We start from the raw sequence: 11385 nt of genomic DNA, 5'->3' as shown, positions 1-11385 counted from the left end.
GGGAACCTTGAGTGCATGTGGGATTGGCACTGATAGGCAGAGGGCTGTGTGCAGGGGCAGGACCCTTGGCCTGGAGGCATGTTGGGGCTTTCAAGGCCTCACAGGAGAGGGTGGTTCTCACCTCCATACCCCAGGGTTGAGGACCCACACCCATAGCTCCTGAATACACTCTGCCCACCTTGGTGTCTGGAAAGCTCCTCTTTGGGCACTAGCAGGGGTGCGGGGTTGTGGAAGTATAGAGGGCATCCATAGGCAAACCTTCCTGTCTGGTTCTCCCCTGGCCTGAGTCCACAGAGCTGGTGACCTCCAGGCTGGAGCCTGCCCCCACAGTCCCGGAGGGCCCCCCTCTCTCCCCTGAGATCTGGCACCCAGTTTCTCTGGCCACTGAAGCGGCTTAGTGCGCCCAGGTCACGTGGGCCATGCTACTGCCCGTGGGGAGGGCCCAAGCCCCCACCCAGTAGCCACCAGACCAGGCCCTGACGTCAGCAGCATTAACGGTTCGCCAGGTCTGTCTAATCTCTGTTCCGTGGCTGGGCCAGGTTAGTCCCGCCAGAGCCAGAGTCGAAGGCTGGGAAGGCCCCCAGGGGCACCTTGAGGTTGAGGTCAGGCAGGGATGGTGGAGGCTGGAGGTGCCCGCAGTAAATGCCCCCTGCCTACAAAACTAGGGTGTGGTCACTGTGCCGACTCTGGGCCAGCTCTCTCTGATCCTCTGCCCTGGACTGTGAATCAGGCATTAGGCACCCATTGATCCTGCTCGTTAGGGTGCAATTACACAGGTGTGGTAAGCGGGGCTGAGGAGGCTTCAGGCCAGGAGACTCGACCCCCCACCCCCGTACTTGCTGGCCATGAACAGGGCAGCTTGAGGCCAGGCAGTGTCCTCAGTCCATGGGATCCAAGAATATTGGTTCAGAATCCCAGTCCCTAGGGTCAGAACCTGGAGCGTGGGGTCCAGCCCCTGCATGGTGTTTGGCCTCCTCTCTGTCCCTTGCCTAGGAAGGCTGGGGAGCTCATTACCTTCCTTCCAAGACAAGGTGGCCATGCGGAAGACCCCATTAGCCCACCTCTCCCGCAGCTTCCTCTGTCTGAAGCCTGCCAACTCCAGCTTCTCAAAGCCTTCTGTCTTCCACCTTGCCCTTCCCCATAAATCCCGCCATCACTCATTCTCCCCTGCCCCACCTCACTCCAGTAAATTGTTTGGGCAGAGGGTCCTTAACAGGGATGAGCAGCCCAGCTCAGCCAGGCCCAAAACCACCCAGTGAGGTCCTGAACCACTGGCCTGAGCCTCATCCTCCCCTCAGGATTCTGAGCAGCACCACTGTGGCTGCCCATGTGTCCTGGGCTCTCTAACCCATCCAGTGTCCCCCCCTCCACCCCATGCTCAGGCCTGGGTACGCTCACTCTCCCCTTCTAGCCCCGCACAGGCTCACAGTGCCACTTCCACCTGGACGTGGAGGATGCTGCCCACATGCTGCCTCCTGCCCAGCCCCAAGTATCTGTCTGACTCCTGGACCTCTCCCCCAAGCGGCCACAGGTCCAGAAAACTCAGTGCCCTCAACACTCCTGTGCAGTCCCAGCTTGGTGGGGGCATCACATGCACGTGGTCACTGCACAGATCCAGACCCTTGTCAATGAGTCCCAGTCCTTGCAGATCCTGGCCCCACGGGGTAATGACATAAGTCTATTCCTCATGGACCCTCCCAGCCCCACTCGTCTCCTCCCCCATGCCCAGCCCCCAGGAAAAATATGTGCCCCTATATACATGTTTTTATGAAAAATTTTAATGATTATTTTTTCCAGAAACAGATTTGGAAAATATCATTGATGATTTTATTTCCATTAAAGCCAAGAAAATAAAATTATAAATTCTGTTTTAGGTATAAATAAAATATTTAATCTTAAAGTAATATTGTGAGTTTTAATATACCTACTTACAATTTGTTTGATGTTTTTTCAACTACTTTAATGTTCTGTAAAAAAAAATTAACCTTTAAAAATACATAAAAACATATATAGGAGTGGACATTTTTCCTTTTGCTTCAGGGTCCAATATGGCTCTGCAGGGCTCTCTTGGATCTTGTCTTTATTTAAAATTTTGATATTCTGTTCATTATGGATTTTTTGGCATAACTTCGATTTTTGAAAGTATTGCATTAATATTTACCTTGATTACTGATTTTTTTGGCATCACCTTAAATCTTACACCTGAGGTGAGTGCCTCATTTGCCTCACCCTAATCACAGCCCTGCAATTATGTTCTAGCTTCAAGGGTTTCCTGGACCCATCATCTTCTGGAGGAAGCACAGGCCCTTAGGCTGGCGTTTGGCACCTGCCCAGTCTCCCCACCCCATCTCCCCTTCCCTGCTCCTGCTCCACTGAACTCCTGTGGTCCACCAGCCCATGTTCCCGGGCCTTATACACACTACAGTCCCTGCCAGAATGAGCTTCCACCTCACAACCCCCTCTTGATCCAACATCGTCCTTGTGAACATTTCCCATGGCTCCTTTCCCCCTCTCAACCCCTCTCAAGACCCCAAATTGATCCCATGCCCCCAAGAGTGCCCCCTGCCATGTTAGGTCAGGTGCTTCTCCCTGGAAAGGACCACCTTCCCACTCACGTCCAGCCCAGCACTGGGCACTTAATAAATTTGCATGACTCATGATCATTAACACTCTCCCCCTCCCCCCAAGAAAGGACAGCTGGGGCCTGATGCAAAGATTTATTGCTGAGTCCGTGTATCTAGCTGAAGGGAGTGCAAATTATGCCCTGGCCTTGTTAGACGGATGCTCCTTGCCCTCGACTACAGCACAGGCCCCAGCCCACGAGCATCAGCGAGGACTTGGTGCTTGATGAGGAAGTAGGGAGCAGGGGTGTGGGGACATGGATGCCTTTGTCACTGATGGTTCAGGCATGGACCTCAGTTTTTCCCACCAGGGAATGGGCCCTGAATGGGAAGGATGAGAGAAGCTGCTGGCAGGGACAAGAGGGTCACCTGGGTTTGCTTATGACCCTACCTGGGGCAGACCCCTCTGGGCACAATCTGGGCCTCCTTCCTGTCCCAAATCCCCTGCCTGGGGCTGATCGATGGGAGCTGGACTCTGCTCCCAGCCACCCCTCAGGACAGTTCAGCCATTGGCCACAGCTGGTGTCAACAGTACCCTCCCTCAACAGACTGCCCTGGAGTACTGTGGGTGTGTAAGTTAGTAGGACATGAATACAGTGTCCAAGCATGGAGGGGGCAGAGCCTGTGGGTGAAGGGGTTAGGATATGTGGGGAAGGGTCCAGCTTGAGTCTCTTCCTGGCACCAGGAGCTCCCAGGCTTGCCCCCACTCACTAATTCGTCTATATATGAGTTTCACAGGCCAGAGCTAGCTTGGACTTTGGACCCCTAAAGCTGCTGGGTGGGGCAGTCACTGGCCACTGGGCAGATGGGTGTCAGACTCGTCACATGGAGGTGGTAAGGCTAGAATGGGCTGATGGTAAGCAGCAGGGCTGCTTGGAGGAGGGTTCCCTTCCTGCCCCCCTGCCCTTCATGAAACTCTGGGAGGGAGGGCTGTTTGCTGAACCCAGACCCACCAGGTGAATCACGGGCCTCCTGGGGCAGGAGAGCAGCAGGAGATTGGTCAGTGGGGTACTGCTGAGTCACCGTGAGCTGTAGCTGCCCCAAGTCCTGCTTGCTCCTAGCTGGGGCTGGCTGTGGTGGGTCTTGGAGGCCAGTGCAGCCAGGCCGTGAAGGGCAGTGCTGGGGTGGCTGGGGGCACTGGACTCTGGGAGACCTGGGGATCCTGGGAGCCATGGGGGAGGGTAAGTCCCTCAAGGTTAGCAGGGCTTAGGGTTTTGAATCTGTGGCTGGTGGGGCCACAGGCTGGAGCCCAGGAGTCCTGGGGGGCTGATAGGGGTCATGCGGATTGGGGCTACAAGGCGGCAAGGGCTACAGGGTCTCAGGAACGCTTGAGTTCAGGCACCTGTGAAGAGAAAAAGGAACAGAGTCAACATTCCTAAGCACTCAAATAATTGGGTTTAGGCTGAGAGAGAGGTGGAGGTGGGCTTGGAAGCAGTGACACCTGGGGAGTTGGGGCGGGGTCAAAAGAGCTTGAGTGGGTGGGGCTTGTGAGCCAAGGGAGGGGCCTATGGCCATGGGGTGGAGCCTGAGGAGTCAGGGTGGGGCCTGGAAGCAATAGGGTCTGGAAGTTGGGGGCCAGACGGCAGGCAGTGGAGTGGATCTGGAGAGCTGGGGAGGGGCCTGCAGTCGAGAGGTGGGATGGGGAGCAGGGGATGGGGCTTGGGGTATTGAGACCAAGAGGCACGACAAGGGAGCATCCCGGCCCGCGAGGAGCCACCTCAGAAGAGGCCGCAGTCTTTGAGGTTCTCCTTGATGATAATGTCGGTGACAGCGTCGAAGACAAACTTGACGTTCTGTGTGTCGGTGGCGCACGTCATGTGGGAATAGATCTCCTTCACGTCGCGTCTCATGTTGAGCTCGAGGAATTGCACCTTGATGTAATTGCCCGCGTCCTCATATGTGTTGGGCCCTGGCGGGGAAGGGGGAGTTCTCACTCCCGGTAGCAAATCCTCCCCGCGGCGGGAGGAGCGCAGGCCGAGATCGTGGGTTTGAGACGCCGCCTGGCGGCGGGCCGAGGGTCTCACCATTGTAGTCCGGAAAGCAGATGCTGAGGTGCGCCTTTTTTATCTTCTCCGAGAAAACGTCCTTCTTGTTGAGGAAGAGCACGATGGACGTGGTGGCGAAGTAGCGGTGGTTGCAGATACTGTTGAATAGGTGCAGGCTCTCGTGCATGCGGTTCTGAGGAGGGCAGAGGCTGTCGGGCACCGGGGACTGCGGCCGCAGCCCCCACCTGGCTGCGGCCGGCGGGAAGACCCCTGCTCTCTGGGCTCCGGGGCCTCCCTGCCCAGACAGCTCCAAGACCGTCTCCCCCTTCGCCCCCCTGAGCAGGGCAGCAGGCTGCCTCATCTCCTCCTTCAGACCGCTCTGGGTCGAATGTCCTCTCTCAGATGCTCCCCGCGCCCGCAGCGCTGTCTCTGCTTTCCGCTCTCCTCCTCCCGGCTCAAACGCTCAGGCCCTGCTGGAGCACTCACCACTTCGTCGTCCTCCACAAGCACCATGTCGTAGGCGCTGAGAGCCGCGATGAAGATGATGCAGGTCACACCCTCGAAGCAGTGGATCCACTTCTTGCGTTCTGAGCGCTGCCCGCCCACATCGAACATCCTGCGGGGCCGTGGGAACCTGAGCCGGCGCATCGAGTCCCCTGGACGTGCCCACAGGCATCCCCTGGTTTCCTAATGCTGGCTGGGAGGCACCCCGATGGGAGTGGCATCCGGAGGGGCCGGGCATTTCTGCGGGCGGGTTGTCCGAGAAGGGGCAGGGTCTCTCGTAGGGATGGGGCCTCTGGGATCAGCCGGGGCCTCAGGCAGTGAACTTGCGGGCAGGCCCCCGGAGAGCGAGAGCTAGGGCGCGGGGTCGTACCGGAAGTTGAGGTCCTTGAAGGAGAACTGCGTCTCAATGATACCAGTGGTCTTGACACGCGAGCGCAGCACGTCCTGTTCAGTGGGCACGTAGCCCGGGGTTACCAGGCGCTCCAGGTCCGAGAGGTAGCTGCGGGAGATCCGGGGTGTGGGTAGGGTTGGGTGGAGAGGCGTGGCAGGGCCCCGCCCGCCCCGCGCCCCGCCTGTGCTCTCACTAGCCAGCAGAGTCGTTGAGCTGGTACTCCGAGGCGCGATCGAAACAGGCCTGGATACCCGAGTCCTTCCACAGACGCTGGATGATGTCTGACATCTCCTTGGGCATCGTGCCCTCCTCGATGGTGTCCGCCATGTGCATCAGCTTCCGGGCATCGTCCTGGGGGGGGGGGCAGGGGAGTGGTTGGTGGTGACCATAGACTTGGGCCCAGCCTCGCACCTCGAGTCCCCAGAAACCCTGTTCAGCTAGACTCTTGGCACACCTGGCGCGCGGAGTCTCCATACTGGATATTGAGCGTGGTCATGGCGCGCACGATGGCCAAGATGGACTGTAGCGTGTTGCCATATATGATGGCAATGAACTCGAGGCACTCTTCCAGCGAGTACCCATCCTGGTGGATGATCCTGCGGCCGTGGGGAGCCGGGTCAGCGCCTCTTGGGTAGGTGGGGAAGGACAGACCTCGTGCGTGTGCCCACCCCCAGGGGCCTCGGGAAGGGCAGGGGCACTCACTTCATCTGCTTGACAATGGTACTCTTCCCGGACTCACCGGCACCTGGAATGGAAACCCTACCTCAGAGACGCGCTGACCGCACTGCCCCCTCTATCACACCTGTTTTCCCCCCAACCCCCAAAGTCAGGTCATGATGCCCTGGCGGCAAAACGTAAACGTCGGGAGTGACAGAAGGGGGCTGACGAGGGGAATCGACAGCCTCGACTGTGCTGAGGAGACTTCAAGACCCTGGTATTTTCAGTCTTTTATTATTCTGAGGACAAAAATAAAGAAACCCGGAGCTCCACCTTGTGGAAGATTCTGGTACTGCATGCATGGGATTATTTGAGCCAGGTCAACCCCTGCTTTTCACCTGTGGTGGGAGGAAGTGTCTCCAAGAGGCTCAGAGGGAATTAGCACCTTTTGCTGGGGGAGAGGACAGAGCTAACAGCCCCTCTGAGCCTGTTCTCATGCGGGTGTTGGGCACAGTTAACGGAATTTCTGGCTTAGCCTCTCTCTCTTCCCTGGGGTACTCTGGCTTGGTCCCTCTGCCCACATCCAGCTGTCTGGCTGGACCCTGGAGAGCCTGGGTAGAGCCTGCACTGCCCTCTCAAAGCAGCTCCTTCTTCCCTTGGGGAGAGGAAGTGGCCTTGGGGTACTAGATCAGCCCCATCTCCCCTCACTACCCATGGGACCAAGGACATGGCTTTATCATTTCCTGGCTGGGCCTTAGTACCTCCTACCCCCTTTAATTGTTCTGCAGGTCTGTCAACAATAAAGCTCGGGAAACTGAGGGTCATTGTCTGTGGATCTGGGTGGTCCTACAGGCTGCCCACTCTCAGGAGGACTGTGACCTTCTCCTTCCCAAGGGAGCAGCCTTGTTGTGGGGCTCCCAAGGAGGCCCCTGGTTTCTGAGCCCTGCCCAGCAGGCCCATCAAGCCAAAGGCTGGTGTTTGAGGGAGCGCAGCCAGGGCAAAACTAGGCCTCGTACACACATCTCCACAAAAGTGAGATTGGCACACACTTCTTGGGAGGGGAGGTTGCCTGAGGCTGGGCCCTCTGGGGAGGGGTTCTGTGGGATACCCAGCCTTAGGGAGCCAAGGCAACACTTGTCAAGGCTTGGCCAGGGCTTGCTTGGCCAGGGCTCCCACTCTGTTCCCTGCCAGGTTGCAGGCTCATTCTGTCTCCCAAGTCACACCTACTTCACAGAAGGGCCACCTGCCTGCCCCTGAGCCTCTGATTAGTAGCAGTGGCCTCACCTCAGCCCACACCCTTACCCAGAAGCAGCAGTTTCACGGTTCGAGCATCCTTCTCCGCATCTTCTTTCAGCTTCTTTTCCAGCTCCCTTGAGTGCTTCTCCTCAGCGCTGGCCCCAGCCCCCATGGTCCCGGGAGGAGATGAAGGAACAGGGTGGTCAGTTGGCTCTTCTGGATGCAGGGGATCCCCAGAGCCAGGCTCAGGCCAGCCTCTGGCCTCCCCAGACACCCTTCTGACCTCAGAACTGGCAATCAACTGGCTGTCCACAGACCTGTGCAGGCCCTATTGGGGCTGCTTAGTAGGATTTGGGGGTTGTTGGTACCCAAGAGCCAATCAGAGACAAGGACAGGTGAATCCAGCTCAGCCCCCAGCCGCCCTAATCAGGCTGGCATGGCCCCAATCCCTCAACTGCTGACTCCGCAGCCCCTGTACGCTGCTCCCCAAACCCTCTGGGAGAGACCCTGGAGGTAGTCCTGCCCTGCTCCAGAGCAGGGAGACATGTTCCACAGGATCCAGGCTCAGAAAGGGGAGGAGAGGGCCTCAAGTTCCAGGGTGGGGGCATTGGGGGGTAGGCCTGGCAGCAGGGAGTAGAGGGAGAAGCATGCAAGGAGCACCTGACCCCTGCCCAGCACTGGGCTCAGCACTGCTCCTTACCTAGCTCACACCAGCCCTGGCGGATGGGTACCCACATCATTTTACTGATGAGGAAGTGGAGGCTCAGAGGGTCACACAGCAGGACGTAGTTGAGAAGGGCTGGTGACTCTGAACCAGGGTTCCATGCTCAGCAGGGAGTCAAGAGGGAAAGGTGGACATTGCATTTGCCCTGTACCAAGGTCTGGATCTGACCTGGTCAAGGCCTCTACATGCCTCCATGATTCCAATGGACTTGGGTGGGTGTGCATGTCTGCTACGTGTACTGGGTGTGTGCATGTATACTTTACTGGTACCAAGCAAGGCAACGACATGACACGTTTGTCTATGTATACTTGTGTGTTTATGTCTGCATTTTTATGCCTTTGTGAATGCATGTGTGTGTCTATGCTTGCCTGTTTGTGTACCGTGTGTGCATGTGCATGGATGTGCTTTTGTGCATTTCTCTTCATGTGCAGATGTGTTTGTATGTGTACTTTATTGTGCTAAAGTGGGTTAATATGTGCGTGTGTGTGCATGAATGTATAAGTGCATGTATATGTGCACGTGTGTGTGCACTTGCCTGTGTACATGTACATTTATGCATGTGTCTGCCTGTATGTGTGCACACTTGCACATACCTGTGTCTACGTGTACCCATGGTGCAACACTCTGACCTGCGGAGGTGGCCAGGCTCTTCCAGGGAATGTTTTGCAGGCCTGTTATCAGATGGGAAAACTGAGTCCTGAAGCAGGTCTGGTGTCCCCAGGGGAGGAGCAGATGAGCCCCACTCCTCTTCTGTCCCCTGTCGGTAATCTAGGACCTGCCTAGGGGTATCTCCAGGGCATGCCGCCTCAGTTTAGGGTCAGAGGTCTCTGTGGGGGTTTAGATGGGACAGGACGTGCTGCTGAGTGGAAGTGGTTCAACTGAGCATGTAATGTTGAGTTCCAGCCTCTGGAGATTTGCCACCTCCCATAAGAAGACCCAAATCCTGGGCTCTCAAGGCCCCTTCTGGCTGAACTCCCCGGAAACCTGGCTGTCTTAGGACTCAACTCTTGCGGACCTGGGGTGCCAGGGCCCCAGATACTGAGCATTGAAGACTGTCCCTAGTGTTGGGAAAGCTGGACAGGTGCATGTAAATCAATGAAGTTAGAACACACCCTTACACTATACACAAAAATCAACTCAAAATGGCTTAAAGACTTAAACACGACACCATAAAACTCCTAGAAGAGAACATAGGCAAAACATTCTGACATAAATTGTACCAATATTTTCTCAGGTCAGTCTCCCAAAGGAATAGAAATAAAAGGAAAAATGAACAAAGGTGACCTAATCAAACTTAAAAGCTTTTGCACAGCAGAAGCAAGAACAACTACAATTCTGCAGCCTGTGGAAGGAAAACCACACTCACAGAAAGATAGACAAAATGAAAAGGCAGAGGACTTTGTACCAGATGAAGGAACAAGATAAAACCCCCAGAAAAACAACTAAATGAAGTGGAGATAGGCAACCTTCTAGAAAAAGAATTCAGAATAATGATAGTGAAGATGATCCAGGACCTCGAAAAAAGAATGGAGGCAAAGATGGAGAAGATGCAAGAAATGATTAACAAAGACCTAGAAGAATTAAAGAACAAACCAACAGAAATGAACAATACAATAACTGAAATGAAAACTACACTAGAAGGAATCAATAGCAGAATAACTGAGGCAGAAGAACAGATAAGTGACCTGGAACACAGAATAGTGGAATTCACTGCTGCGGAACAGAATAAAGAAAAAAGAATGAAAAGAAAGGAAGACAGCCTAAGAGACCTCTGGGACAACATTAAACGCAACAACATTCGCATCACAGGGGTCCCAGAAGGAGAAGAGAGAGAGAAAGGACCCAAGAAAATATTTGAAGAGATTATAGTCGAAAACTTCCCTAACATGGGAAAGGAAATAGCCACCCAAGTCCAGGAAGCACAGAGAGTCCCAGGCAGGATAAACCCAAGGAGAAACACAGCGAGACACATAGTAATCAAATTGATAAAAATTAAAGACAAAGAAAAATTATTGAAAGCAGCAAGGGAAAAACAACAAATAACATACAAGGGAACTCCCATAAGGTTAACAGCTGATTTCTCAGCAGAAACTCTACAAGCCAGGAGGGAGTGGCACGACATATTTAAAGTGATGAAAGGGAAGAACCTACAACCAACATTACTCTACCTGCAAGGATCTCATTCAGATTTGACGGAGAAATCAAAAGCTTTACAGACAAGCAAAAGCTAAGAGAATTCAGCACCACCAAACCAGCTCTACAACAAATGCTACAGGAACTTCTCTAAGTGGGAAACATAAGAGAAGAAAAGGACCTACAAAAACAAACCTATAACAAGTAAGAAAATGGTAATAGGAACATACATGTCAATAACTGCCTTAAATGTGAATGGATTAAATGCTCCAACCAAGAGACACAGGCTCGCTGAATGGACACAAAAACAAGACCCATATATATGCTGTCTACAAGAGACCCACTTCAGACCTAGGGACACACACAGACTGAAAGTGAGGGGATGGAAAAAGATATCCCATGCAAATGGAAATCAAAAGAAAGCTGGAGTAGCAATATTCATATCAGATAAAAGAGACTTTAAAATAAAGAATGTTACAAGAGACAAGGAAGGACACTACATAATGATCAAGGGATCAATCCAAGAAGAAGATATAACAATTATAAATATATATGCACCCAACATAGGAGCACCTCAATACATAAGGCAACTGCTAACAGCTATAAAAGAGGAAATCGACAGTAACATAGTAATAGCGGGGGGCTTAAACACCTCACTTACACCAATGGACAGATCATCCAGACAGAAAATTAATAAGGAAACACAAGCTTTAAATGACACAATAGACCAGACAGATTTAATTGATATTTATAGGACATTCCATCCAAAAACAGCAGATTACACTTTCTTCTCAAGTGCACACAGAACATTCTCCAGGATAGATCACATCTTGAGTCACAAATCAAGCCTCAGTAAATTTAAGAAAACTGAAATCATATCAAGCATCTTTTCCAGCCGCAACACTATGAGATTAGAAATCAACTACAGGGAAAAAAACATAAAAAACACAAACACATGGAGGCTAAACAATAGGTTACTAAATAACCAAGAGATCACTGAAGAAATCAAAGAGGAAATCAAAAAATACCTAGAGACAAATGACAATGAAAACACGACGATCCAAAACCTATGGGATGCAGAAAAAGCAGTTCTAAGGGGAAGTTTATAGCAATACAAGCCTACTTCAAGAAACA

At 53.3% G+C, this 11385-nt stretch overlaps 1 protein-coding gene across 3 annotated transcripts; it reads right to left on the bottom strand.

Annotated features, from left to right (window-relative positions):
* Positions 1 to 2703: 2703 nt before the first annotated feature.
* Positions 2704 to 11385, bottom strand: GNAT1 (G protein subunit alpha transducin 1). 3 transcript variants are annotated; one of them, XM_082414162.1, is made up of 10 exons: positions 8095 to 11385; positions 7461 to 7549; positions 6204 to 6246; positions 5956 to 6097; positions 5695 to 5852; positions 5481 to 5609; positions 5093 to 5222; positions 4646 to 4799; positions 4339 to 4530; positions 2704 to 3963 (listed from the first exon to the last, which is right to left on the bottom strand). In XM_082414162.1, exons 3-9 carry the CDS (start codon positions 6206 to 6208, stop codon positions 4340 to 4342), a joined length of 909 nt encoding a protein of 302 aa, XP_082270288.1. In that variant the 5' UTR covers positions 6209 to 6246; positions 7461 to 7549; positions 8095 to 11385; the 3' UTR covers positions 2704 to 3963; position 4339. The 3 variants fall into 3 exon arrangements, with proteins under 3 accessions (XP_082270288.1, XP_082270287.1, XP_082270289.1); XM_082414161.1 differs by having other exon boundaries at positions 7461 to 11385; XM_082414163.1 differs by lacking the exon at positions 4339 to 4530 and having other exon boundaries at positions 7461 to 11385.

Source organism: Balaenoptera physalus (genome assembly GCF_965194825.1).
Source record: "Balaenoptera physalus genome assembly, chromosome: 11".
In the NCBI taxonomy this organism is placed as follows: domain Eukaryota; kingdom Metazoa; phylum Chordata; class Mammalia; order Artiodactyla; family Balaenopteridae; genus Balaenoptera; species Balaenoptera physalus.
Note: the sequence above shows the minus strand (reverse complement) of the source record. Positions and strands in the feature narration are given on the sequence as shown.

Excerpts from the sequence above, each read along its gene's own strand:
- GNAT1 (XM_082414161.1), bottom strand. The coding sequence starts at position 7,566 with ATGGGGGCTGGGGCCAGCGCTGAGGAGAAGCACTCAAGGGAGCTGGAA. Across the intron at positions 4,800-5,092 it reads TTGTGGAGGACGACGAAGTG|AACCGCATGCACGAGAGCCT; the intron begins GTGAGTGCTCCA and ends TGCCCTCCTCAG. Across the intron at positions 4,531-4,645 it reads CTGCTTTCCGGACTACAATG|GGCCCAACACATATGAGGAC; the intron begins GTGAGACCCTCG and ends CTTCCCCGCCAG.